This window comes from Leptonotus elevatus, chromosome 15 (genome assembly GCF_054856555.1).
Source record: "Leptonotus elevatus isolate MCC_2025b chromosome 15, RoL_Lele_1.0, whole genome shotgun sequence".
In the NCBI taxonomy this organism is placed as follows: domain Eukaryota; kingdom Metazoa; phylum Chordata; class Actinopteri; order Syngnathiformes; family Syngnathidae; genus Leptonotus; species Leptonotus elevatus.
Genome location: NC_141253.1, coordinates 16,983,602 through 17,011,592, shown reverse-complemented (window position 1 = coordinate 17,011,592; position 27,991 = coordinate 16,983,602). Strand labels below are relative to the sequence as shown.

General features: G+C 40.0%; 3 protein-coding genes across 3 annotated transcripts; 2 read left to right on the top strand and 1 right to left on the bottom strand.

Moving 5' to 3' along the window:
• The first annotated feature begins 647 nt into the window (after positions 1-647).
• On the top strand, positions 648-8,814 carry skp2 (S-phase kinase-associated protein 2, E3 ubiquitin protein ligase). Its single transcript, XM_086097441.1, has 10 exons — positions 648-792; positions 1,385-1,635; positions 1,711-1,822; positions 3,369-3,512; positions 5,263-5,397; positions 5,558-5,656; positions 5,738-5,865; positions 5,952-6,003; positions 7,577-7,684; positions 7,756-8,814. The coding sequence occupies exons 1-10, from the start codon at positions 779-781 to the stop codon at positions 7,970-7,972; spliced, it is 1,260 nt and encodes a 419-aa protein (XP_085953567.1). The 5' UTR covers positions 648-778; the 3' UTR covers positions 7,973-8,814.
• Positions 8,663-17,755, bottom strand: nadk2 (NAD kinase 2, mitochondrial). Its single transcript, XM_086097440.1, has 12 exons — positions 16,978-17,755; positions 16,803-16,891; positions 16,585-16,673; positions 16,157-16,238; positions 15,912-15,995; positions 11,440-11,579; positions 11,260-11,353; positions 11,088-11,183; positions 10,707-10,762; positions 10,564-10,617; positions 10,057-10,180; positions 8,663-9,992 (listed from the first exon to the last, which is right to left on the bottom strand). Exons 1-12 carry the CDS (start codon positions 17,212-17,214, stop codon positions 9,854-9,856), a joined length of 1,284 nt encoding a protein of 427 aa, XP_085953566.1. The 5' UTR covers positions 17,215-17,755; the 3' UTR covers positions 8,663-9,853.
• Positions 17,756-19,707: 1,952 nt separating this feature from the next.
• Positions 19,708-27,315, top strand: LOC147162269 (excitatory amino acid transporter 1-like). Its single transcript, XM_086097439.1, has 10 exons — positions 19,708-19,958; positions 20,571-20,713; positions 20,795-20,932; positions 23,409-23,613; positions 23,704-23,746; positions 24,242-24,522; positions 24,597-24,830; positions 24,934-25,128; positions 25,905-26,039; positions 26,568-27,315. The coding sequence occupies exons 2-10, from the start codon at positions 20,575-20,577 to the stop codon at positions 26,776-26,778; spliced, it is 1,581 nt and encodes a 526-aa protein (XP_085953565.1). The 5' UTR covers positions 19,708-19,958; positions 20,571-20,574; the 3' UTR covers positions 26,779-27,315.
• The last annotated feature ends 676 nt before the right edge of the window (positions 27,316-27,991 follow it).

Genomic DNA, 27,991 nt, shown 5'->3' with positions numbered 1-27,991 from the left:
AATATTATAAATTGGGAAAAGGTTTGGCTTTTGCCACATACATTTTTCATTACGAACAAAGTTAAAGAAATGTCATTTAAAATGGTGCATAGATTTTACCCAACGAACGTGTATCTGCTGAAATTTAAGAAATACCTTGATGTTAAGTGCAGTTTTTGTGACGATTCAAGAAAAACATTAGTCCATTTATTCTGGCATTGTTCATACACAAAGCAATTCTGGGGCAGATTGTCACAATTTATTATAGTCCACATTTATCCAGACTTTTCCATATTTTGGAAACATGTATTATTTGGTGTATTTTAATTTGATAAAAATATCTATACGCAATTTTATTTGATAAATCTTATTTTAGCGAAATTGTATATTCACAAATCTAAATTTACATATAAGAAACCGTCCTTTATTGAATGTTTTATATACACGAGAAATTATTTTTCAGCATTGTCTGGTATGTTTCCAAAAGCAGTAAAAACGTACAATTATTGTAAACGTTATCATTTATTTGGATGATATTGTATTATTTTCTTTTTCTCTTTTTGTTATGTTATTGGTTTTATTTTGTTTAGCTTATATGTTTGTGCTGATCAATCTGCTGTTGAAAACGGATGTAGAATAGGCGCGGGGGTAAGTGACGTAAAGGTGCAAGGCGCCCTGCAGCTGGCGCTGAGTTTAAAAGTGTCCTAGTTGGAGGGTAGCAGCAGTAGTAATAGTAGTATTCTTCTCCTGTGCATGCTATTTTCTACTTTTGGCACTTTATTCCCCCGAAACGGAGGTGATGCCAGGAGACAGGTATGGTTATTTTTTATTTGTGCTCGATTTGAAATTACAGATCGGGCGATTCGTTTTGGGTATTCCATCCACCGTGAAATGAAATTGCTATCTTGGGGGTGTTCCGGTTCTTGAATGGCTAATTCTTCAATGCTTAATAAATTTCTAGTTCGCAAATGCGCAATGTTAAACGTGCATCGAGCAACACGTCCCTCTATAATTGCCAGATTACAAAATGAACAAAATTTACCCTTTGCGTGCAACCAACCGCGCTTTGTGGTCGGCGAGCCGCCCGCCCAACCTACCTGTTTCCTTAGTTTAATAAAGCTTATATTAGTGGGGAAAAAGTTGCATATAGAGTCGTTGTTAGTGTAACTTTTCCTAAAAGTTGTGTGCACGTTTGTTTTAGTATTTTAAATGACTTTTTCCTGTATTTTGCGCGGCCAAAAGTTTATCTCAACATGGCGGGTAAAGCTATCTTGCAGGAAAATCTTGTCTCCCAAACTAACTTGCGTCTTCCACAGATTTTAAACAAAAACGAACGAAATATTGTCAGACTTTATCCGCATTAAGAATCCAAACCAAAATTCCTATTAATTTATTTTCCTCCCAGTGTGCCTCTGCAGGATTTGCTCTGCCTCGACGTCCAAGGCTCCATGTTGTGCCAGGGCGAGAGGAACAACAAGCGCAAGTGGCCAGACTCCCTGACTGAGTGCCTGGACACTGAATGCACCCCGACGGAGCTCATTCAACAGTGGTCACCTGGACACATACGGCCACACGATGCATGCAAGGGCAAAGAGAATGACGGAAAGCCTTTTGCCATTTCCAGACGATCAAGGAAGAGGAAAGACTCAGTATCAGGCAAGACAGAGCTTGACTTAATCATATCTTTTGCCAACTCTTATTAATCTTTCATGTGTTGATTATGTCCGGCAGGCATTTCATGGGACTGCCTTCCGGACGAGTTGATCCTCAGGATCCTTTTTTTCCTCCCAATGCATGACCTCCTCAGGACATCAGTCATTTGCAGACGCTGGCATCGCTTGGTGTAAGTCTTGAGTTGACTACTAGATTCTTTACACGCGGCAGCAACAGGACGAAAAGATCGTTGTAGTGATGAAAAATCATACTTCTGATCATTCAATTCTGAGTGGCTGATTATTAATTAGCAATGCCAAGATTTTTTTTTTAATAAACCGTCACTGAGCTATTTGTTTTAACTTGTAGTACCTATTTGTATATACAGTACAGTAGACCAGCAGTTCACAAGTATTACACAAAGTACCACTATTCTCACATTAAGCTAATGTAGTGTAGTAAGCGTATATGTGTCAACAAAATACAAGTTGTCACTCTGTTGATAGTTTGTAAGCCACAGTAACATTATGCACAGTTTTAACATTAATTCAGTGCTTCTATTTATGGAAATTGCACATGTTACAGTGGCCTACAATTGGGGCCCGACCAGGGCTGGACTGGCCATCTGGCATAATGGCAGATGCCTGGGGGGCAGCGTCTTTTCGGGCCAATGCAGTGCTTTTAAATTATTATTTTCCTTCATTTTACTCCAAGAGACAGGCCCATAATTTAGAGGGACTAGTCCATTAATCCATCAGTCAATATCAGTGGCAACAACATAAATGTGTTACGCATTTTTTAAATTTGACACATTTTCCGGATTAACTTCCTTATTAATTTAAAGTATTGGGAAATGCAAATAAACAGTAGGTAGATATGACACGTCCGTGCCCATGGCGGCGTTAAAGCTCGTACAAGCAAAGTGTTTCATGTTTATGGACGTCATAAAAAATCAAGGATACATTTTCTTCTGTTGAGAGCACACCCTTTAGCGTTTTTAAAAAAGCTTCATGAAAACCGGTTGCGAAATGATTAACTTACTGTATAACTTATTTTCTTGCATAATTTCATTCTTATTTTCATTCATGCGTTGCCTTTGATGGGAATGTTGCCGGCACCAACGTCTCTGAGCTAGGCTGCGATTTATCACGGCAGTTGCAGCACGCATGCTTTTGTAGCAAGATATTAGCTTGCTGATCGCTAAGTGAGTCACTAGCGCTGGCATTAGCATCTAGCTTTGTTGCGGTACCGATCACCGGAGCTCAACAATGAGTCTCACACAGCCCTACAGTATTCAACATAATATCAGATTTCTTCTTTGTGCCTTTATTTTTCTTCTAAGTCATGCCATTATGCTAACTGAGACACCGCAGTTGAATTAAACGGTGCCTTAAGAACAAGATGACAAACTTATGTTGCTATAAGTCTGGTTAAATGTTCCTAAATGCTAGTTGTTGTTTTTTAAAGTTAATTTAATCAGGAAATCATTTTTTTCCTGCCAAAATCTGCATCAGACAAAAAAAAACTACATATTTTCATTGTTTGTGAACAGTTAGGCCTACTAAGCTACTCTATTTAAATGTTGGTCATTATGGTGGTACTTGAAGAGCAAAATACAATACAATTTTTTTCCCGGGTGGTACTTGGTGTGAAAAGTTTGAGAACCACTCCACTAAAGGAAGCCCACACTTTGACAATCCCTGCAGTTGATGGTCTCACTCTTCTATGTCTTCCAGCTTTGATGAGTCACTGTGGCAGAGTGTGGACCTGGAGGGGGTGACCAATATGGGTCCAGCACTGCAGCAGCTGCTGAAGACGGGGGTTCGCAGGTTACGATGCCCTCGCTCTTTCATAAACAACCTGCACTTTACGGGCATTTGGTGAGTCAATATGGTTTGTCCATCGACATTTAGTGAGTTACCAGATTGGCTGGAAAGTTAATCAGTCATTGACGTTTTTTATTTATTTTTATTATTATTACCTTGGATGTGCAAGAATGTCTCAACTATACAACAGAAGGGTAACATTTCAGGGTTACTTATTATAATAGTAATAATAAAATAAAACGTAAATGCTGAACTAATGCACACAAAGGCACAGATTGGTCAAAGATGTCATACCTGCACAGCAGCAGTATTAGTAGTAGGGCCTGACTTATTAAATCAAATAGGCTGTTTATATAAAAAAAAAAAAAAACGTTTCTGCAGCTTGGTTTGTGCTTATTTATTTTAGACATTAACAAATTTAAGCCCAGCCTAAAAAAAACTGAATCAACAGATTTTTGCCAATTTTTCACTGCTGTAACTTTAAACAAATACTAAAGGTGGAAGAAAAAAAAAACTGTTCAATGTGTGATGGGTGTAGAGACGGTCGTCCAGTAACCGGAAGGTTTGGCTGTTCGATCCCCGCTCTCACCAAGTCATGTGTCTTCGTCTCTTTGGGCAAGACACTTCACACACATTGCCTCTCGTGCTACTCACACTGGTGTTTAGAAGTAGTGGTGGTTGGAGGGCCCGTAGGCGCACACTGGCAGCCACGCTCCCGTCAGCCTGCCCCAGGACAGCTGTGGCTACTTAAGTACCTTACCGCCACCACAGTGTGAATGTGTGAGCGCACGAATAATGTATCCACTGTGAAGCGTGTTGTAAGGGCTATAGGACCAAAAAACAAGTTATTTTATTCATTTTATCTTTTTTAATTAATTGGTCTGTCTGTTAATGTGTTAATGGAATCTTATTCTGCCAAATATCGAAATCAGCATCTGCCTTTAAAAAAATAATAATTTTGGTCTGGTTCAAATAAGGAGTTGAGTAGAATTTACTTAAAATGGTGTTGCACATGATCATATATAATATTTCACAAAAGTGACGCGCACCCCTCACTACTTGTAAATATTTCATTATATATTATATTATATATTTTCATGGGACAGTTCTGATTGAAATGAAATTTTGTTATATTGTAAAATAGTCACTTTACAACTTGCATAGCAGTACATTAACTCTGCTCTCAATAACTTTATTATCTAAGCTATTGACAGCAAAATGAAAACTGTACACCTAAGAGGAAATGACCAAATTCTCAGGTTGCCACTGGCGTCCTCTTCTACTCCTCCATTACACATTTCGAGACCTTGTGCTTGCTTCTCCATCTCTTTGAGATTACTCAATAGGAGCAACTGGGGGGTTCAGTATCTTGCTGACTCTGAGTGGAATTTGTCTTGTGTCTTTTCGGCCACTGTGCTAAAGCTACCTTTCAGGGTATTGGTAATCTTCTCATCACCTGGGCCGTCTTTATGTGTCTTTTTGTTGTTGTTTTTTTGCCATTAGGCGCAATGTTGAATTTCCTTATAAGGTTTGAGATTGAGCTAAGACCCTTGAACACCACTGAGTCACATGACACTGGGGAGAGAAAATGGCTAATTGGGCTTATGTTATACTTTGTGTGATGTGTGTAGCAAAGTGTTATTCCTTCAGTGTTGTTTCATGAACAGGTACAATACAATTTTTACAATAGTTTGAGGGGTGTACTCACTTTTGTGAGATACTGTACACGTCTGTCTTCTCCAAGCCGTACTTTAATTTTATCCGGAGTTGTTTAAACTCTAGGTTTTTTCTCTCCTGCCGTTAGCACATTGCAGGTTGCTGAAATGGACCTTTCCAGCTCCACCATCACTACATCCACCCTTGAGAGCATCATCTGTAACTGTAATCAGTTAGAGTGTCTTAGTCTGGAGGGTCTGCAACTCTCTGACAACGTTATCAGGTTAGTTCTTTCCTCGCTGTAGTGTCTTGTGTAGTTTTTGGAAACGGCAGCTTGCTGCTGTTTATCGCCGTAAGAGGCAGTGCATCCATAAGATGGTTGGAATGAACAATTTGCACATGACCTTAAAGTGAGGCTGTTGATGCTTGAATTTCTCCTGCAGTAGTCTGGCCCAGAATGTGCGTCTACGGCAGCTCAACCTGAGTGGCTGCTCCGACTTCTCTGCTAACCGTCTGGCTCACATGCTGCAATCCTGCTCCAGGTCCATTCTTCATTGCAAACCCCCATCCCATGCAACAGAACACCGTCATCTTCATTTCCGTCGGTTGTCTCTTTCCTACAGAATAGAGCAGTTGAACATATCGTGGTGCCACTTCGACAGCGATCATGTGAAGAGCGTGGTTAGTCACGTCGGCCCCACTGTTGCGCACCTCAACATCAGCGGATACCGAGATTGCCTCACACTAGATGGTGAGTGCGGGAGATCTGCCTTATTCAAATTGTCATCTGTTATTTAAGATGAAGTTATCTAAGATGACTGTTTCTCTCTTTTCTAGATGTGAAGGTCTTGGTTGCAAGATGTCCTGATATTAAGACTTTAGATTTGAGGTATGTTTATGTTCATCAAGTTTTCACACCAACAACATCAAATAATGGGTCTTCTATTTGTATCTACTTTTGGATTCCAGCAGCCGCTGTCTTTTATTAGAGACATGACATGCAGTCCCATTTTCTTTACAATATGTTTATGTGCCCCAGCTAGTCTAAACACGTTCTGATTAATATTGCGTTTGTGGAATATGAATTGAGCAGCAAAATCCACCTTTTTTTTTATGCATCTCAGGGCGGCCATTTTGCCACTTGCTTTTGCTAGAAAATAACATCACAGTTGCTCAGGCAGTGATGACCAATCACGGCTCACCTGAACTGTGATTGGTCGTATACTGCATTGGAGGATGTTCTTTAGTCAGACTTTTCAGACTGCAAACCGGGAAGTGTGTACGAGGACGCCCACTTAAACTCGGAAATCCTACTTGCAAAGTCGGGAAAAAAAATAAGTACCCCGACTTCACCAACCGACTTCGATGTGACGTCACTCTACAATGGCGACCACTATGGAAACACATACTGTGAATGATAAAACGCAATTTACTGAAGTATAAAACTAGATAGCTTTCTTCATTCATAAATATTCAACATAACTCCATGTAACACAACATGTGACAGTATGCCCATATGATGAACTACTGGACTGTATGGAATGCTTATGAAATAAGATAAATACAAAAATGAAGCAAAATTGCGAGAAGGCACATTTGCTGCAGGTCAAAATATGTTTTATAAATAAAAAACAATTTATCACTATCCATCTCCCGTTTTGGTTGTTTACTTTCGCCTCAAACTCTTTTAGGTCGGAAATGGGAAAAGCCAACTGGCATATCCAACTTCTGACCTTCCTCGAATGTAGCATAAGCCTTGTGCAATCGTGATATATGATGTCAATAGCAAGTGGCAAAATGGCCGCCCTCTGAGAGGACCAGAGGGTGCTATATCAGCTTGCAGGATTGTTTCAAAAACACCAAAATCAAAACCACAGTGACTAGCCTTGTGCGTGTGAATTTTCCCGCCTGGTTGGACTGAATCATGGACTGTGGGCCACCATTTCAGACAGAAATGGATCATACAAGCATTTGCTAAGCGTCACGCTCGCTCGCGCTCTGTCTCTTCCGCCCCTCTGGCCACCACACACTAGCTGGCCGACAGTCAAGCATTACGCTCTGTCATGACTTGGTGTTAGCTTAGCTTCATACAGTCTTAGGAGGTGCAGTCAAACATAAAACGAGATCACAGAAAGTCCAAGGTTGGTCCAGAAAAGGCAATATTAAAGAAAAGGAGTGCAGCCAAATGCGCCAAACTCAAATGTTTAAATGAAATAGTCACAGAGCCCTCAAGCGCCTGATGGAATTGCCAGTTGAGCTAGCGCAATGTCAAGACACCACCAAGAAGTGCAACTCGAAACAATGTGTCAACCATGGTCTAATATCATGTTTGGCTATTGTTATTGTAAAGACAATTTTTTTTGGTTGATTTCACCTTTAAACTCTAGTGGTACAGTTCACTCAGTGGATATTTTTAGCAAGTTCTTCCTGTGTGTAATGTCATGTGCATTCCTCCACTCCAGTGACAGCACTCAGCTGATGGTCGACTGCTTCGCCGTGCTCTCCGAGCTCAAATATCTGCAGCATCTGTCCTTGAGCCGCTGCTACCACATTCACATTGCCGCACTCACGTAGGTTCCACCCGCCGTCCACGCCACTCATTTTGAGCAGTCATTCCAATTAACTTGAGGTGTGCCTGCAGTGACCTCAGGAACACATTCCACACGCTGCATTACCTGGAGGTCTTCGGCCTCGTTAATGACAGCCACTTGTCCTCATTGAGGACGGAAAACCCCGGCATTTGCATGAACTCCTTGCCGTTCTCCGCCATCGCCAGACCCACGCCTGCCAGCATCATGGGCACTTGTGGCGGCCACAGCATGTGGAACAGGACAAGTCGACTCAGGTTCAAGATATAGCGATGTTTACAGTTGGCCCCAAAATGCACACAGTGCATGAATGAGTTTGTTGGTATTAATGGTCTAAGTCAAGATGTTCTAAATAAGAAACAAACGTTTGTAGGTTGTTGAGGAAAGTTTTTAAATCTACTTACCGGTATGTTAGGAAAGTTTTAATGATTCTGTGCACAGGTTAATGTAAACCTGTTGGAATAAAGTGTGGGGTCAAATGGGACCATTGCATGTCTTTCAATATTGGCGTTTGTCTTTAACCTGTATTCTATTCAGTGTTATTGGTGTTAAAATTATATTTTTCTACAAGGAACGTCAGTATAGGCATATGTCTTGGTCAAATAAACATTTCATAAAATGAAACATGCAGCAAAAATGTGTTCACAACTGACCCAGGTCTCTGTAAGCCGCCACAAGGCCATCAAGTTGGTACCTCATACTTTTCTCGGTACATTTCCTGTTTGTAGTTTTGATTCAAATTGACTTTATATGTGAAATTGTCTTACATCTGTTCATAAAAAAATTTAACTGTGCCAAAACCTTTACTTGAGCTAATTAGCTTTTTAGTTCAATGTGCTAACTCTTGACTATTTTTCTTTATATGCGCCAAGTAAAAATTAGTTCAAGAGTTTAGATTAAGCACCAAAAATACATTTTATTGTAGATGTCAGAATGATGCAAATGAAATGAAACGGGCAATGTTTGGAAACCATTTATGTCAATTAAAAACATTCAAATAAAAGTCCCCATGGCACATTGCATATCACAGTTTAATGGCTTTATACTTAAAAGCCTTCCCAGTTTAAATTCGCACCTTAAATGTATCAGCACTCACGTGATTCTGGATCGTAAAAAATGACACCATAATGAATAAAAAACTGCAGGGCTCCAGACTGCCCCCAAACGGTGACATTTTGCCAGTGTTGCCAATTTGGCGACTTTCTCGCTAAATTTGGCATCTTTCCAAAGCGTTTTTCTTTCGTTAAAAGCTACTAGAAACAAATCTAGCGACGTTATTCCTCCCTCCTACAGCATTCATTCCTATTACAAGCAAATTGTCAATTACGCAAATTTGGCAATGCCATTTAGTGACTTCGAGCTTGACAGCCTACTTTCCTTACTGGGGAGTTGGCAACACTGCACTTTGCCCCTAAAATTTGAAAAATGTGTATACACACACTATCGAATTTTTATTTTTTTGGGTTGCTGCCAAACTTCTGCTCCACTCTTAAGTCCATTTCTCTGCCATATAGTGAAAATGAGTGGGATATTTCCTTTGAAAGTACAGACTGCCCCTAAAATATCAGGTTGAAGGCCACTGTGCTCCCAATTAAAAAAAAAAAAAGTTAGTCTGGAGCCTTGCCACTGTCCACAATTAAACCTTTTCAAATGCAATTCTGCTTATAAAGTCATCTCGGAATCATAACATATTGCTTTTTCTACTAAACGTTTGACCTAAGACGAGGAGCATAAAGCTGCTCTTGGTGTTAAATTCTCTTTAGTGCACTCTTAAAGCAGCGAGACTACAAAAATATATTTTCAAAATAATCTGTGTGCTTTTCCTCTTCTAAAAAGAAAACAGGGATAGATGAAATAAATAGGAACACCCATTTGGCTGAATACTGAAATGAAATAACACGCACAAACATAATTCCCACTCAGCTCAATGTCTAGTTTGTGTCTATTCTTTTGGGGTCCATTCAGTCAAGTGTTGCATGGCATGACCTAACTGACTGTGGGATAAAGACTAAAATGCAAGTAGGGAGAAAAAAAAAAATTACGGTACACAAAACATTTTGTTCCAGGCATTACAAAAAGTATATCCCTTTAACCACACGTTTCTGTAGTGGTTTACTCATTTTAGGAAAATCCAGTCTCATATGCCTTTCCTCAGTTATGCAGAACAACCGTACGGAGCTGATCGTCGTCAGTCATGCTGATTGTTGCAATGGCGCCGTCGTTGAACTCAAATGAGCTCCCGCCGTCCACCACCATGCAGGCGTCCCAGCACCGAGAGCGAACGCACACCCTAAAAGAGAGCAGAGTTCAGAGAGGGAACATTTGGACCCCACGTGGGAATGTCAGCGACGGACTTGCTGGCGAAGCCTCTCTGCCGGCTGCTGGAGAAAACCCGGTTTACGATGGGCTCTCGGATGCTGAAGAACAAGCGTCTGTCCTCGGGGCTGAACACCAGTGACTCGTTGTACTCGTCAGTAACTAAGCACACAAAGATAATTGTTGAGAACCAGACGTCTTCTTGCTGTGCTTCAATTTCTTCAATGGACTTTCGCACTATTTCTAGTTAATAATGTTTAGTATCACAAACTGTACATTTTTGCCCATTTGGCATCCATTGCAGCCGGTACATCCTGGAAGGGGATTACCACATTTGCGGTTTCTTCTCAAGGGTTCTCATTTTTTGCCTGTTTTTTTTTTATATAGTTTTTCCTCGCCCTCTTGTGGTTTGATTATGGGATGTTGTTGATATTTGTCAACTGCGGGCATGTGAAGCCCTTTGGGACTCTTGTGTGATTAAGGGCTATATAAATAAACTTGACTTGAGAAAAGAAACTATGAATAATAGTGTTTTATAAACTCACTTTTCTCAATAAATTCAAGGTTTAGTGGAATAGCAAGGCCGGTTTGACATTTTCCTAAAAAGAAGAAGAGGAGAAGTTACCAATTAGCCAGAGGTTTAATGTACGCATATTTTGGCGTCAAAGACTTTAAAATGATGATGCACCTATTTTTAGGATCTCATTCACCGCTTGCTCAGCAAGTTTGTTGATGTTATATGACCTGTAGACAGCAAATGGGGAAAAAAGTAAATCAATTACAACTACAAATTGCACAGGCTGCACTATTAATCAAATTGGATCCCTGTCATTTATTTCACAGGCTCCAGAATGTCTTGATAGTTTTGAAATTTCATAGTACATTCACATTCAAGACGGCTTGTGCTGGATTTAGCAAAGCAGCACCAAAACTTGAGCCTGCTGTTTATTCACAGTAGGTACAGTATATTATTTTCTTTGCCCACATGATGCAAGCCAAATTGTTTTGTTGAAGAAGGGAAAAACTCACTATTGTCAATGAAACAACACAAACGCGTAAATGGGACTACCATGCTTTGGATCCCGTTCCTGTGCAAATACTGAGCCCCGAACTCTTCTGCTTTTCCCATGGCCCGTCATCCACTGAGATTTCATAGTATGACGCCCTGAAAGAACAGAAAGTTATAGTGATTGAGATTGAGAGCTCATGAGATAAACAATGTAGCAGGTGGGCGAGTGTACCTGGACGACAGAGATTCTCCGATGAAGATTTCATTCAGGCTCCTGACAGGGAGAAGACTGGGATTGGAAAAGCTTTCGTTCAGTGTTCCAGTTTCTGTGAAGCAAGTCAAACAACCCCCCCCCCCCAAAAAAGAAGTGTAAACATGTAGTTAGGGTCACAGAACGCAGACAAAGGCTCACTCTGCTGGTGGTCCATGGTGGTGATTCGGTGGGCTTGGCTATGCTGCTCCAGGCTCAGCTGCTGTTCATGTAAGTCTAGCGGAGTGGGATTTATTCCGGTGCCCTCAAGGTGCAGCCGAAGCCTCTGACGCCACTGCCACCTGAATGGGATGCAGAGAAGGTGAACACTGATTTATTTGCTCACTCTCCATCAACACGGTGAATTCGGAATGCTTTCACAACATAGGAACTTGCAAACACGCACAACCCCATTTGGCACATTGTTTTCATGATTGTGAGCCAAAACCCATGTCAAAAATCATAATTACGTTTCGATGAATTTCCCATTCCTACTGCTTATCATGTTCAGGATTGTCCGTGAAATGTTTGCAGCATGACTGCAGCCGGGCACACACGATACAAGTGACAATTACAAAGCCCAGCTGTGGTTATATGTGTAGCACTGGTTAGAAAGTGTAAAATGATATGAAGAATAATGAGTGAACTGATATTCATTTAGCCTCCCAAAAAGTTCAATTTGAACGCCCATCTCAAATAATCTTTTCCCAGTGAAATGAATAAAAACGCCATAGATCTGCCCCATAAAAAAAGAAAACATTCTAACGTGTATTTAATGCGGAAAGTAGAACTCTATAATACTATACTTTACAAAAACATAATAGTGGCATTATTAAATAGAATTAAACCGTTTTTGTCACACTGCATCAGCTAAATGCAGCTACTTCTAATGTGCCAGACTTGGCCAGCTGGGGGCAGTATAAGACACACGGATAAACTGAGGCAAACCATATTATGAATTCCATTTTAAAGCTGCAGGCTTCCTTGCCAGTTATATTGCAGCAGTGCAGGTCCTTGCCAAGATTTCCAGTGGGGTTTATAACAACATCATCTAAACCATAAGTGTCAAACTCTGGTCCTGGAGGGCTGCAGTCCTGCAGGTTTTGGATGTTTCCCTTCTCCAACACAGCTGATATATTATCAGCAAGCTTTGCATAAGCCTGATAACGATCTTGCTGATATGAATCAGCTTGTGTTGGAAGAGGGAAACCTGCAAAACCTGCAGGACCAGAGTTGATGCTGATTTCCATTAACTATGGCATTTATGTTAGCATTAAGCTTCTGGACTTTCGTTATTACAGTGCCTATATAAAATCATCACAATACACCCTGTGAAAAACATGAGCTTTTGACTATTTACACCCTGGAAATTATAAATTAAACCAAACTTATTTAACTGTGTGCACATAATCTTGATCATTAAAGTGAAAATTACAAATATTTTAAAACATTCTGTACAATTATTAAAATTGTGTACGGTAAATGAAATACCTGATTTTGCTAAGTCAGGAGTGCGCAAGTCCGGTCCTCGAGAGCCCCTATGCAGCCTGTTTTCCATGTTTCTCTCCACCAACACACCTGATTCATGATCGGGGTCATTATCAGGCTTCTTCAAAGCTTGCTGATTAGCTGACCATTGGATTCAGCTGGGTTGGAGGAGGGAGACATGGAAAACAAGCTGTACAGGGGCTCTCGAGGACCGGACGTGGGCACCTGTGTGGCTAAGTGATCAGCCCCCAAATGTATACCATTATAAACTTACGCAGGTGCAACAAATCAATTTACAGATATAACACCAGACTAAATGCCCCCCACCTGAAATGAATTACAGTGGTTTTGTTGATTACTCTAGAACAGGGGTGCCCAAGTTCGGTCCTCTAGAGCCCTTATCCAGCCTGTTTTCCATGTTTCTCTCCAGCAACACACCCGATTCATGATCAGGATCGATAGCTGGCTTCTGCAAAGCTTGCTGATGAGCTGATCATTACATTCAGCTGCGTTGAGGGAGGGAGACATGAAAAACAGGCTGGATAGGGGCTCTCGAGGGCCGGACTTGGCCACCACTGCTCTAGAATAAAACCAGTTGTTACAGCAACTACACTAGGTCAAACTACGTAGGAAGTGCGCTGAAGACGCAACTTCCGCTCTCCGCTGATTGGTTCTTGCTACGCTCTGTTTGGTTGTTTCCTCAGAAATGCACTCTATGTCCAGACTCATTCACTCGCTAGTACAGCGATGAGTCTGGTTTCCAGAATACAGCTTCACGGCTCTGCGTCAAAAAACAGGAGAGCCGTGATTGGTTGTTAGCCCTAAGCAACAGTGATGTCGTTTTTAGATGACAGAAAGTGGGGAAATGGCCGCCCATGGATAATGAGAGATGGATAAAAAAAAAAAAAGGTAGACTTTGCTGCTAAACTAATTTTCCACAAACACAATACCAATCAGAATACAATCTTAAGATAAGTGAAGCTGCATAGAACATATTATTGTCAAGAAATTTTGGGGGTTAACTTCCTCTTCAAATGGAGTTTGACTTCAGGTTGTATGCCAAAAAAAAGTAACTATTTCAAAGATGTTTTTCAATAGGAATTGTATATCATTTAATTTGTGTTTAAAAGTACAATGTTGAATTATTTTTGTTTTATGGGTCTGTTTCACAGTAAACTTCGACTAGGAGTGACAAATAACCAGCTTGAGGCAAGCACACATTTTATTTGGACAACTGGCTGAGTCAGTCAATTTCTTGACTGTGAAAAAGTGAGAACAGTTGCTTTAGTTGAAAAGTGTTTTAATAAGTGAGTTTTACTTCGTTTAAACTAGGGGTGGCAAAATTATAAAGTTAATATTACGTTATTTAAAGTTTCTTTAACTCCACAAATTTTTTTTAACGCTCAATTAACGACCGCTCCCTTATTTGGAAAGCCTCTACTGAAGGGAATTCCAGTCACGGCGCAGCAGAAACATCCACGTCGAAATTACCCAATAGAAATGCACTGTACTGCACTGGAGCTAAAACACACCATGTTTAAGGGGCAGAATGTTAGCGTGGAGGAGCCATTTGGACTGTGTAGCACTACCGCCGGTTCTCTGCTCGGTTAGCCGTTAGCACCGAGCTAGGTTACTAAAGCTGTGAGAGCCAAGAGCCGAATGGATGCCGTCTTATTACTTGGAGTGACTCTAAGCTACTTGATCTTTAGATGTGAGGCGTATTTTATTCAGCAACTCCACAAAATAGCTCGTAAGTGTTAAAGTGTAACACATCGATGTGTTCTTTCTGGTTGGCTTTCAGTAAAGCGACGTCACTTTACAATGCGCATCTGAGAACTTACAAAATAGAAGTGTTCAGACGTCGTGAAAAGGAGTCACTATAACGCAATAGAGCAGTAATAAATTAAATAATAATGCATATATTTGTGGAGACTGGCGTCAAGTCATGTATTTTACAATTTTAAAAATGTGCAGAAGTTCGCAAGTTATGCAAGGTGGAAAAGTGCTATATAAATGAAGTACCATTTAGTTCATGTTAAAAATTAGAACAGTCTTAATATAAAAATAACACATCAAACGTTTTTGGTTCGTTCGTAGTAAAGTTGCGTCATTTTTAGTGCTGTCAAAGTTAAAGCATTAACTGATTAATTAATCACAAAAAATATTGCATTAATCATGAATTAACACAGATTAAGCGCACTATTAATTTTGACCATAGATTAACCTTTGGCGTGTGGATCAAAAAAATGTTGAAGACGACCTCATAACATTAAATCTAAAATGTGATTAGTCTGATTTAAAATTTTTATCGTTTGACAATTCTAGTCATTTTACAACGCGCATCCGTATCGAACTTAACAAAATAAAAGCATTCAACGTCATTCAAAGGAGTCACTGTAACACAATTTAGCAGTAATAAATTTAATAACAATGCGTATGTTTGTGGGGACTGGGGTCAAGTTGTATTTTACAATTTTAAAAATGTGCAGAAGTTCACAAGTTACTTTATGTTAAAAATTAGTCAGCTCTAGAAAAGAAAAATGCACGGAGCTGTCACCATTGTCTTACAAACGCAATTATGCCATGTAGTGACAGAAAAATGATTAACACAAATCAATGTCACACTTGTTTTTTTTTGTTTTTTTTACAGCACAGTACACTTTTTTTTAAAGAATTGTTATGAAATTACTGTATCATTGACTAAAAAATGCAACCAGATTTCTATTAGGTTAACAATTCTTCCCACTTTTATGTTAACAAGATTATGAAAAATTAGAAGACAAAATGTACATTTTATTGTAAATTTAGATATAAAATGTGTGATTAATTTGCGATTACTTGTGAGTTAATTATTGAAGTAATGCGATTAAAAGTTTTAATTGGCTGACACCTAATTTAAACAGATTTTAACCTATCACAGGTGGATGGGTGAATGGATACCCACGCCAAGCTCACAATGAATGAGCGTATCGCATTGGCAGATACCGAATATGAATCACACTTATCTGCATTAAAAAAAGAGACCTTATTCCGATCTAAGCCTATCCTTCTTTTTCTACGCTGCTGTGTAAAGGTGGTATCATACGATGAATTATTGAATTAACAGTTCACCCAAAGCCTCGGAATATATTTGAGTAAATACGCACCTGAACTCACCGCGGCAGAGTTTCCCCAATGCCTCTGGGAATTTGCGAGTATACTTTACAGGCAAGCACAGATGACCCTCAGACCTTTATTGGAGAACCAAATACAATTTGTCATTTTTTGAAAGAGGGGTATGAGGCAACAACACCTTGTAGCATAAACATAAAAGAAGAAACACCATGTTGTAATTGTGTTTAACATTCACAATTAGTTCTCAAGTGAAACTCAAAACATGTTTGTGTTGTACCTCTCAGGGTCTGTGTTTACGCCAACAACTGGTTTGTCCTTGCTCAAAACCTTACTGGCAACAAGCAGCATTGTTCCATCACCTAACAAAACAAACTGCAGTTACAGACCATGTATTGTTTATTGTACAAGTTAACTGAAACCTTTGTATGTGTGACTGTTTTGAGCCTTTCTGTTTACTTGCCCAGAACAAAAAAAATATCTCATTGTTAATCACCCCCCCCCCCCCCTTAATTGGATAGATATAATTTAAAATCATTTTAATGAAAGACCTATACATTTTCCTTAAGATTGCTTTAAATCAATGGCAATTTGCCTTTCTTCTTATTTATAGTTCCTAATCACAAAACATCCACAAGACCTTGGCCGGTACCTGGTATCGGTACTTGCCCATCGCTAGAACCATCTTTAAACACCAACCATTCTTACCTCCAGCAGATATGATGGCATTTGCCCACTGCACTACTTCGGTGTCATATTCACCCCTTTTCACCACTTTCACTTCAATTCCTTCTTTCCTTGAAACACATATTTCAAAACAGCTTTACACACATACACACAAACTGTAATAGCAACAAAGCCAAAATGCAATTCTATGTAGACGAATGCAGCTGTGATTATAATTCTCTCTTTGGGTGGTATCTTACTGAAGGCTTTTCACGACATGCTCCACGTTACTCGTGTGGATGTTGTGTCTTTCCAGCAGGCCACTGTAGCTGGAGCCCTTCATAGCAAGCTGCGAATCACATTCAAAGAAGTCATGTAGGACGTTTTTTTTTCAATTAGCAGTTAGCATCAAGTAAGAACATAACATAGACTCACCAGCTGCTTTAGATCCTCCTCGGAGAGTCCTGCATAGCGATAACGTTGCTGCTCGAACTCATATCGGGTAGTCTTGGTAACTACGGCTACTTTTTCCGGTTGGAATCCATATTTTGGTTTGGTTGAAAAGTTGCATGAGGACGTGTGAATTGGGAGAAGTGGGCTTCCGCGTAGGGAGGTTAGACTCGCCACGTGATTCCCAAGACACATCAACTTCGTCACAGAACGGCAAGGCATACTTTAGAAGTGCAAAAATACAAAACTAAAAGTCCCGCAAGATGTGCTGAATGACGCTCCCGTTCGGTGTTACTAGTACAGAACGCGTCATGTCAAGCCATTAATCGTCTGTAGTGGCGATCGAGTGTCTATTCAAGAAGTGGGAGTAGACACACAAAGTCTGAAAGGTCACAGTCATAGATTAAATGTTCACAGCCGATTTTAATAGTTATCCAATCGCTTCGCTAACATGTAACAGTGGACTACAATCTAATTTAGCAATCGAAGTAGTTCTCGTGCCCACTTGTATGTTATTATGGGCACAAGCTAGCCTTACGTGAATAGTTGAAAGCTAGCACGTTGCTTCAAAAACGTAAACAAGAAGCTCCATGATTGATGTACCAACTGGATTCAATCTTATCGCAAGTTGCATTAAATCTGCGTCCTACATACACTCTCAACTGGCTCTTAATACACGACGTAAAACGTCCAATCCCGAAACAAGGGCAGACCTAATGCCTGCTTGCAGTGCTTGATTCAACCATGGGGTTCCCGGACAGTCCTCACAAAAACTCCCACGTATTTATTTTACGTAATTGCGTAACGCACTCTTATTGGCTACGTAGAAGGTGAGGTCGGATTGGTGGGTGTGTTCTGTTAGTAGAGTTATTGAGCCTGTGGTGCGTTCATGAAAATACGCTTATTGGTAGACTAAATAAATTGCCGTTGGTCATTAGTATCATCTTATATTGATGAGTAAAAAATAATTGACTAAAACCTTGTAATTTAGTAATGAAATTTATTTGGTAACAAATACATTTGTTCAACGTGTAAATTATGTTTTCTTACATATTAAAAATTCAATGAAACTGAAAAGTTTTTAAAATACTAGATACATTAAATTATCATGACCCCTGCACTTAACGTATGAAAGTCACTCCTGCCATAAGTGATATCTACAGCTCTAGTTTCTTGAATCCTTAAGAGGAAGCATTGCATATTGTATATTCAACATGATTAAAAATAACAGCATCAACACCATGTCATATCTCCTGCAAACCATTTTTTAATTTAGTGTTTGTGGAGGTTTGTAGGCTATGGATTGGATTTTTAGGGAATGTACATGTGGATTTATGAATTGTGTTTATGAAATCAAAACAATGACAATTTGGCAAAACAATGAAACAACACTAAGAAACAGGATTGTTCTATTTTTACTTTTAGAATTTATTGGCCCCCACATTGAGGAAATGTATTGGTTGTAGGCTGATAATGGCCTTTAATGCAACCTCTTTTTGTTCTTTATTTCTGTGTTTCTCCATTCAGTCTTTTCTTCAAGAGGTAAATTGCATGCTCTATGGGGTTAAGGTCCAGTGATACACTTGGCGAGTCCAAGAGACCTTCCACTTTCCAACCTGATGAAGTCCTTTGTTGTATTGGTAGTGTGTTTTGGGTTATTGTCTTGTTGCATGATGAAGCTTTTCCCAGTTAGTTTGGATGCATTTTTCTGTACATTTCCAGTGTGCCATCTGCCTTCTGGGGGAGCACTTATGCATGTTGTGTCCAAGGTTCCCCTAGAGCAGGGGTGGGCACACTCGGGCCGGAGTCCTGTAGGTTTTGGATGTTTCTCTTCTCCAACACAGCTGATATTTGATCAGCTCATCAGCAAACTCTGCATAAGCTTGGTAACCATCCTGTTGATTGGAATCAGCTGCATGCAGCAGGGAAACCTCCAAAACCTGCAGGACGCTGACTCTTGAGGACCGAGTTTTCCCACCACTGCCCTAGAGTCTAGGGGTAGGCAAGTTCGGTCCTTGAGAGCCACAATCCTGCATGTTTTTTTATGTCTCCCTCCTCAAACACAACTGAGAGGCTCCTGGAGAACGTAATTATGAGCTGATGATTTGAAACACCTGGGTTGGAGGCAGGAGACACCGAAAACATGCAGGACTGCGGCTCACTAGGACCGAACTTGCCTATCCCTGCCATAGACTGGGACATACAACTCACCAGTCATGAACCCCATCGCACGTCAATGCCCAAAACACAACTAAAAACACCCAAGAATTACTTACAGCAAAACATCGCACTATTCTGAAGTGGTCTTCTATAAGCCCTGATCTAAATCCAATTGAGCTCATACCACTCACATTGTTGAGAGGTTGTTATCATACTGCATATCTTATTGTGCAAACTCATGTTTAAATATTGAAAAGAAAAAGCAACCGCTTGATTTTAGGGGTGTTCTACTCCAATTGTTCTTTACTTCATCAGGGACAATTTTTTTTCCACAGAGTGAGGTCATGACGGCAGAAGCTCTGCTTTTTTGCAGCTAATTGTGAAGTTGCATGTCCTCTGTGAAAATGGCTCAAACTATAACATGTCCCCAGTGATGCGATGTGTATCCTTCAGAACTGTGTTTTTATTTTCTGTTGTAGAAATGGCTACATCAAAGCAAGCAGCGTAAACACAAAGGATGGAGAAAAAGAGTCGAGTGGAGGATGAAATGACACAACTACGTTTTGCCTGAAAATGTGTCACCGGAATAAGCAGCCATTTATAATTTGTCTTCTTCAGTGTCCCGCCCTGTCTCTTTTGCTCTCCCCCCTCCCAATTATAATATGAGTAGGAGAGCACCGTCCCTCCTCATATTCTATGTTCAGCAGTTCATCACTCTGTTCTCCTGAATCCTAAAAGAACCCAAGCGGCTTTTCTCATCACGCTTCTAAGGTAACCCTCAGCTGAGAAGAACCAAATTTTCAGAGGTATGTGACAACCATCATTTGTGCTGGCTTACATGGTGGAAATTGCATTAATAGGTGTATATATATATATATATTTACAAATTATTGAACAATAGTGTTGTAGTGTCTAAAGTTTTAAAAATGGATCTCTTTGATGATTTAATGTTAATGGGTGAACAAACATGCCGTTTTTGGGGGTCTCCTGAAAAGTGACCATTTTGCAGGTATAAGGTTTCAGCGATGCCTGCGATATGAATCATAGGCAAGGCAGTGTATTCTAGTTTCTTCCTGCATTCGAAAAACATGCATATTATGTCAATTGCTGACTCTAGATTGTCTATAGGTGCGAATGTGAGTGTGGCTTATCTTCTTGGGTGGCCATCAGTTCAGGGTGTATTTCGTTCCTCGGCCACAGTCAACTTCGATAGGCTCCGACTCATCATTCGTGACCCCGAACATACATACTCACATTCAGACCTGTGCGAAATTTTTAATATTCTGTTGACCTAACATGTACGTTTTTAGAATGAGACTAACCTAAGTTGGAACTAAAGCAGTAGTGAGTAATCAATACATGCACTATCCAGTTCCATTTGTCAACATCACTGACTATATATTTGTGTATTACTGTAGCAGGATGCAGCGTTTTAGAGAAGGCATCCATATACGCACCATGAAGGCCAAGAGGAAAGTGGAGGAGATCTCCAAAGAGGACATCCAGACTTTCCTAAAAAAGAACGCCTTTGTTCTGTTCACGGTTGGTGCAGTAATTGTAGGTATGTATGCCTCATTACACCAAATAGAAAAGTAAATACGTATTTAATCAGTCATGTCCCGCACTTTCATTGTATTTATAGGAATTATTCTGGGATTTGCATTGCGACCCTATAAGATGTCCTATCGAGAGGTGAAGTACTTCTCTTTCCCTGGAGAACTACTGATGAGAATGCTGCAGATGCTTGTTCTACCCTTACTGGTCTCCAGTCTCATAACAGGTAAATATTCACAGTCTTGGTCACAAATCTGTCAGTGGATAACATACAAACAGACCATAATTTGGCGTGTTTTGAACAGATCTGTGGAATTTCAAGATTTGTGAAAGGGGCTAATGTGTTAAATTAGGGGTGTGAAACATATGGCCCGTGAGGACAGAACACAAACTGTAGATGTTCATTAAAATTATTAGTAGTTGCAAAAAAAAAAATCCACTCGAGGGTGCACTGACAACCACTTACATGACATTCTGAAATTTGGCTGTCACTCAGAATTTGATGCAAAAACTTTTTGTTAAAAAATGTCAGTTTACTCTGTGGTATTATAATAATAAATGGGAATAGTTACATAAAGTACTTGTAATTATTTGCACACAAAAAAACAGGAAATGTTTTGACCTGTGGTTATTTATAGCTTATTAGGCCACGGACATACTGGTTTTGCCCACTAGAGATCTAATTTAGATGAAAGTAGCCCCTGAATTAAAATGAGTTTGACACCCCTGTGTTAAGTACTGTTGTATATATTTTGGGACAGTTTAAAATGCTTGATGTAACAGGAAAACAATCTTAACACCGCTTTAAAAAAAATTTTAGTCAGTCTTCACAACAAAATATGTGGACACTTCTACTTATAGCCACTTCAACCTTTGAAAATATCATACTGATTGCCCTGATATTTTGGATTTATTGAACATTAAGCATTTTTGTCTCCTAAGAGTCTCACTATAGAGAAAATAATTTCTTAATGTGAGAAAACAGCAATAAATTGTCACCAACTTTAATGTGCACATCTGTATTGTATTGACTCATTATTTTTTATTTTATGGTCATTAAGCGTTTTCCTCATTAATGTTTGTAATGGAGTTTGTCACTTTTTTTTCAGTTTCCATCCCAATTGTGTCCTACGGTAGCGAACACAACACTACACATGTGAGGGAATGAGTATGACATCACCCTTCACCACTCCAGCCCTCCTAAGAAACCGTGGAGTGTTTGCCCCACAGACACAAGTTGATAGGTGCAGTCGCAGTTAAAAAAGTCAAGGCTCTATGTACTCATCTGTGCATAGGTGGAACATGCAATATGAAGAAAAAGCTTTAATAATAACATTTTAAACTCCACAATGCAACTTTAAGTGACAATAAGCTGTAGTGAGCGCCTATGGAGATGAATACATTAATGTCCATGAAATCCAATTTTTTGGGGGGGCAATCATTCTACTATTTGCACCAGTAGAAGTTGCCATAAGTAGAAATGTCCACTTCACATAAATGTTGGTGATGCTTGATCACCGTTTTCTGACATCAAGTGACTAAACTTTTTCTATGGAGGGGAAAGACTTACCGGCCATAAAAAATATATATATATTGGTGTGATCATTCTAATATTTTAAGGGGTTGAAGAACACACTAGTAGAGATGTGCACATGAATTTCGATGACCATTGATTGCAGTTTTCTGAGAATAAGCGGGTAAGCTTTTTTCCCCTTTCTAGCACTGTAGGATTTGTAGACGACTTGTTTGCATGTCGGGAATGTTTAGAGGTTGTGGATTCAAATCTGGGCTGCAGGGCAAAGAGAGGGGGGTTAGCAAGGGCTGGGTGTGTTCCAAATATTTCCAGAAATTCTTGTATAAGGCTACAGGCAGAAATGCTCAGGTCTGGTTGTTGACAGAGAACTGTTTCTTCCTTGTCACACTCGGAAGGAACATCTTACTGCCTCATGCTCATTTTTTATTTACTCACCTGTGTTTATTCCTTTAGTCAGAAACTAATGGTGGTCCCACTGAAACATAGGAAAATTAAATAGATTACAACAGAAAGAAGATTTAAAAACATTTATGTTTCTTTGTTTTCTACTGTTGAATTCACTGTGAACTACTTTTATAGGGTCCTGCTGCTATGATTTGTTTGGGTGATATACTGTACCTCATGGTGTTATATATACATACCTGGGCAGCTAAAGAAATGTGCAGCTTGTATTTGGCATTGGCATTTGTTGTTTGACATCTTATGGACACAAAGATTCCATGAAAATCCATGACAGGAACCAACAATTACCAAAACTACAGTATTTCACCATCTTGTAAAATGGTTAAATAACTGCAAATCCAAGACAATTGAACAATTGAAATAACATTTACTGTCCTGTAAAATCATGGCCATAATAAGATCATAAGATGAGTGCACAGTATTATTTAAAAGGAAAAAAAAACTTGCCAGTATTTTCTTTGTGTACCAAGGGACCCATACCCTAATTGGGTCATTTTATCAATGAGGTCAAGTGATGTGAAACGGTTATCATGCACAAATGTGAAGAACATTTGACTGTTCATCCAAACACTGGGGCCCTGCCCCAAGACAGTTTGTGGCATAAGTGTGTACAGTATATATTCTTCCAGGGTTTGTCTGGGTTGTGTGGAGCTTTCGTGTGCAGATTCTCAAATACTGTATTGTTTTCCACACTTGTGTGCTTTAGGAATGGCAGCGCTGGACAGCAAAGCCTCGGGGAAAATGGGCATGAGAGCTGTGATTTACTACATGACCACTACCTTTATTGCAGTCTTTATTGGTATCCTCATTGTCCTGATCATCCACCCAGGAAAAGGATCTAAAGAAGAGTTTGGAAAGCAACAGATGATCGAGCAAGTCAGTCCTGCAGATGCCTTTTTGGATCTGATCAGGTAGCGAGTGGCAACAGGAGACGATTAGAGAATGCGTGAAATATTCTTGCTTGCTTAGTTCAAGCATCTCTAACTGCCTTTTCATTTCAGAAATATGTTCCCTCCAAACTTGGTCCAAGCCTGCACACAACAGGTGAGCCACCAAATTAATGATCCATTCATCCATCCATTTTCTTCCACTTGGGTCGTGAGAGCAGCAGCTTTAGCAGGGAAGCCCAGACTTCCCTCTACCCAGACACTTCATCCATTCTGGGGGAATCCCAAGACATTCCCAGCATGACCTGGGTCGTCCCCGGGTCCTTCTCCCTGTGGGACGTGCACGGAACACCTCGCCAGGGAGGTGTCCTCTAGTGTAGACATCTAACCCACATGCCAGGGCCACCATGAGGGTTGGAACATAGATTGACCGGTAAATCGAGAGCTTTGCCTTTCAGCTAAGCTCCTTCGTCACCACGACAGACTGATACAGAATCCGTAAATCAGTAAGGTGGCAAATACTTTTTCACGCCACTGAATGTCAACGCAATTTGAGAAAATGGTTAGGATAGTGGATGGATTTGATCATAATGTGTGCAACTGTGGTGAGCTTGCCCATCTAACCAAACTCCTTCATCATTTCCTTTTCCAGTTCAAAACCAAATATGGAAAACGAGTCATTCATGTGACCATGACAGTTAACGACACCCTCTTTAATACAACCAATGGCACCCAGGAGGTCATGGAGATCACCCGAGAGGAAGTGATACCAGTGCCTGGTCAGGTGAATGGAGTTAATGCACTGGGGTTGGTGGTCTTCTCTATGTGTTTCGGGCTGATAATTGGCAACATGAAGGAGCACGGCCAAATCCTGAGGGATTTCTTTGACAGCCTCAATGAAGCGATCATGCAGCTGGTTGCTATCATCATGTGGTAGGACTTTTCACTTCCTGTTAAATTCGCCTTTCAACCACATTTCTCTTAACGTTACCTCCTTCTGCTGTCAGGTATGCTCCTATTGGTATCCTGTTCCTTATCGCAGGAAAAATAGTGGAGATGGATGATCTTACACAAATGGGTGGCCAGTTGGGCATGTATACCATCACAGTTATCATTGGTCTAATGATCCATGCCATTCTCATTCTTCCCACCCTGTATTTTGTCATCACTCGGCAGAACCCTTTCATTTTCATTGCTGGGCTTCTGCAAGCTCTGGTCACTGCGTTGGGCACCTCTTCCAGGTGAGGCCTGAATCTAGCAAACTCATTGTAACAATCTTTAATATTCCAAGCTGAGGTCTGCTTTGGAGTAATTGTGTGTCATTTCTATGCTGTTGTCTCCCAGCTCAGCCACCCTCCCTGTCACATTCAAATGTCTGGAGGAGAACAACAAAATAGACAAGCGAATTACTCGTTTTGTGTTGCCTGTGGGTGCCACCATCAACATGGATGGCACGGCTCTCTATGAAGCGCTGGCGGCCATTTTTATTGCCCAAGTCAACAACATGGAGATGAACTTTGGTCAGATCCTTACCATTAGGTAAGAATGAACAAAGGAGGACTACAGTAAAGTATAAAATATGCCGTATTTTCGGACTATAAGTTGCACTTTTTTGTCATAGTTTGGCTCTTCCTGCGACTTATACACTTGTACATATTATAAATAGAGCTCTGACTCGCACCCAAAATCCTCATTCCCTAATCGTGTTGACAGCAGTAAACAATATCTGCTTGGATTCAAAACGTTTGCTTCTAACTACAGAAAGGTTTTTCTATTTAGTTTAAAATGGTTTACCTTAAGGTGAAGGTGTCAGTAATGCACCTAAAGTATTTGCCAACCACAAAAAGAAAATAGAAGAAGAAATGGAAGAAGAAGAAAAATAAGTCAAAGAAAGCAGTCATGGCAACTGATGTGTGACTGTCACTATAGCCTACAGCAAGCTAGCTAAATTAGCATGCGGTGTCCGCCGCCACTAGGATTTACAAAGGCACAATAACTGACCAGTTAACACAACACATAATTCTAGTTAAGGTAAGCCATTTTAAACTAAAAAGAAAAACTCTTCCATAGTTAGAAGCGGAAGTTTCGGATCCGACCGGAACTCGTGTGCTACTGACTAAAGGATTAGGGAACGGGGATTTTGGGTCTGGGCTCTACTGTTTTTGTAAACTACATTTCCACCCAAAATTTAACTTAAAGTCCAGTGCGACTTGTAGGCTATGTTTTTTCTTTTTCACCTTCGACTTATTATCCGGAGCGACTTATAGTCCAAAAACTACGGTATCTACAAGTTGATTGTCTGTCTTTTGATCAAGTATTACAGCAACTGCAGCTAGTATCGGAGCTGCCGGAATCCCACAAGCAGGCCTGGTCACTATGGTGATTGTATTGACCTCTGTTGGACTTCCTACTGATGACATCACTCTAATCATTGCAGTTGATTGGTTCCTGTGAGTATGCTGTGTCTTAAAAAATATAATCATGTGACACAGTGAAGAGCAGAGACTGCGTTCACATGTGGACATGAATCATCTTTGTCATTTTAAAGGTAAAAAATATCCCCATCTCTACTACCACCTAGTGACACACTTTTCCATTCTCCCTGAAGTCCTGCTCTACATCTTTCCCTTTGTGTTGAATATTTTCTGGAGTGGGTTTTAACATAGAAACATAATTAGGTTTCCCAAATTAATAATTCCAATTAGAAGACCCTTCTCAGTTAACTGGGGCAATGTGGAAAAATCCCTCTCTCCTCAACTAGGATAGTCCAAATATGAACTTTTTATAGTGCATAGTACAACAGAATAATATAGAACATTATTTACCACAGGGCAGTTTGTTTGTAAATCAGACTTAAAACTGGGTAACGGGTAAACCATGATTAAGCACATTACCACCACTAAAATGAAAGATTCATATTGTTTGATTTTCAAATATAAATCAATGTTCTTCAACATCCTCTTTCTCTTGTGTGACAGCGATCGTCTGCGTACCACCACCAATGTTTTGGGGGATTCAATCGGAGCTGGCATCATAGAGTTCCTCTCGCGGAACGAGCTTCGCAGTAGGGATGTGGAGATGGGAAACTCTGTGCTGGAGGAGAAAGAGAGGAAGAAACCATACAAGCTCATCTCACAGGATAGTGATTTGGAAAATGACAAACGTGGTCACAACGAATCAAGCATGTAGTTCTCCCTAACTATCTGCTCCAGCTTTTAATCGTGTGCAACCAACTGATGCTGTTTTGTTTTGAGAGGTGTTGCTCTTCCCTTTGATTTCACACTACCATTGGTTTTATCTTGTTCAACAAGTGATGATTTTAATACATTCCTCTTCCATCCAAAATAACAAAGACTCCTTTATTTACATAGGACTGGTGGTTTTGTATATTTATTACTTGAATGAATGTACATTAATTTAATATCTTATTATCTTCATGCAAGAATTGTGTGTGTAGCTTTGTGTGCAATTAGATAATTGAAGTACAGTACTGTATTTTTAAAATAAAGCCAAAAACACTCAAAAAAGAAGGCTGCAGGCTAAAACAGTGTCAAACCATGAGTATTATAATTATTTTTTTCCCACCAATTCTTTTTACTATATTGCTTAAAAATATTGAATGTAACGTCCTAAATCTGTATATTCGGCTTCTATTCCCACTATTAATAATATTAAAAATACATGTGGACATTGGCGTTTTTAATCACTACGATTCATTTAAGGTGTGAGAAAATAACCACTATATAGGAGGTAAATACTGTTGGAAACCCTAACTATTAAAATTTATCAGTGAAATAAAAATATTTTTGCATTGTATTCATTATCTACCTGTGTTTATGGCCTGTACTCTAGATTTCTCCCATTGATGGTCATTATGCATGTTAGGTCATTGAATATTCTAAACTGGCCATAGATGTGAATGTGAGTGGGAATGGTTGTCATTTCTCTATGTTTTAGTACTGTAATGTGATTGGCTGGTCATCAATTCAGGGTTTACACCACTGCCCACTAATACAGCAAGGATAGGATCCACCTTCCTCTTGGCACAGGATTATCATTATACGGGTTATTACAATGGAGGGTTGGCGTGCTCCTCAGTGAGTCCACAGTTTGAATTGAAGCAGTTACAGTAGCTGTTCACTGCTTTGCAGAAGAACAAACCTCTCACTCATTCATACAGCTTTGATGTGCAGTGGTCTTCCAGACTTCTAGACCTCTTCCACTAGAGCTGTCCATGATTGGCTTTAGCTTGAAGATGGGTATGTTCAAGGAGAGATGTGGGGCGGCATGGCTCAGTGGTAGAGTGGCCGTCTCCCAACCGATAGAATGTGGATTCGATCCTCACCCCTGGTGACCATTTCGAAGTGCCCTTGAGCAAGACACTGAGCGCAAATGTACTCCC

Bases quoted from the DNA above. Each gene is read 5' to 3' on its own strand.
- skp2 (XM_086097441.1), top strand. The intron at 3,513-5,262 runs GTGAGTCAATAT...TCCTGCCGTTAG, and splicing joins CTGCACTTTACGGGCATTTG to CACATTGCAGGTTGCTGAAA. The intron at 6,004-7,576 runs GTATGTTTATGT...CCTCCACTCCAG, and splicing joins ATTAAGACTTTAGATTTGAG to TGACAGCACTCAGCTGATGG.
- nadk2 (XM_086097440.1), bottom strand. From the start codon at position 17,214: ATGCCTTGCCGTTCTGTGACGAAGTTGATGTGTCTTGGGAATCACGTG. The intron at 11,580-15,911 runs GTGCGTATTTAC...CATCCCATTCAG, and splicing joins CTCTGCCGCGGTGAGTTCAG to GTGGCAGTGGCGTCAGAGGC. The intron at 11,184-11,259 runs GTACACTCGCCC...CTGTTCTTTCAG, and splicing joins GGAGAATCTCTGTCGTCCAG to GGCGTCATACTATGAAATCT.
- LOC147162269 (XM_086097439.1), top strand. From the start codon at position 20,575: ATGCAGCGTTTTAGAGAAGGCATCCATATACGCACCATGAAGGCCAAG. The intron at 24,523-24,596 runs GTAGGACTTTTC...TTCTGCTGTCAG, and splicing joins CTGGTTGCTATCATCATGTG to GTATGCTCCTATTGGTATCC. The intron at 26,040-26,567 runs GTGAGTATGCTG...CTTGTGTGACAG, and splicing joins ATTGCAGTTGATTGGTTCCT to CGATCGTCTGCGTACCACCA.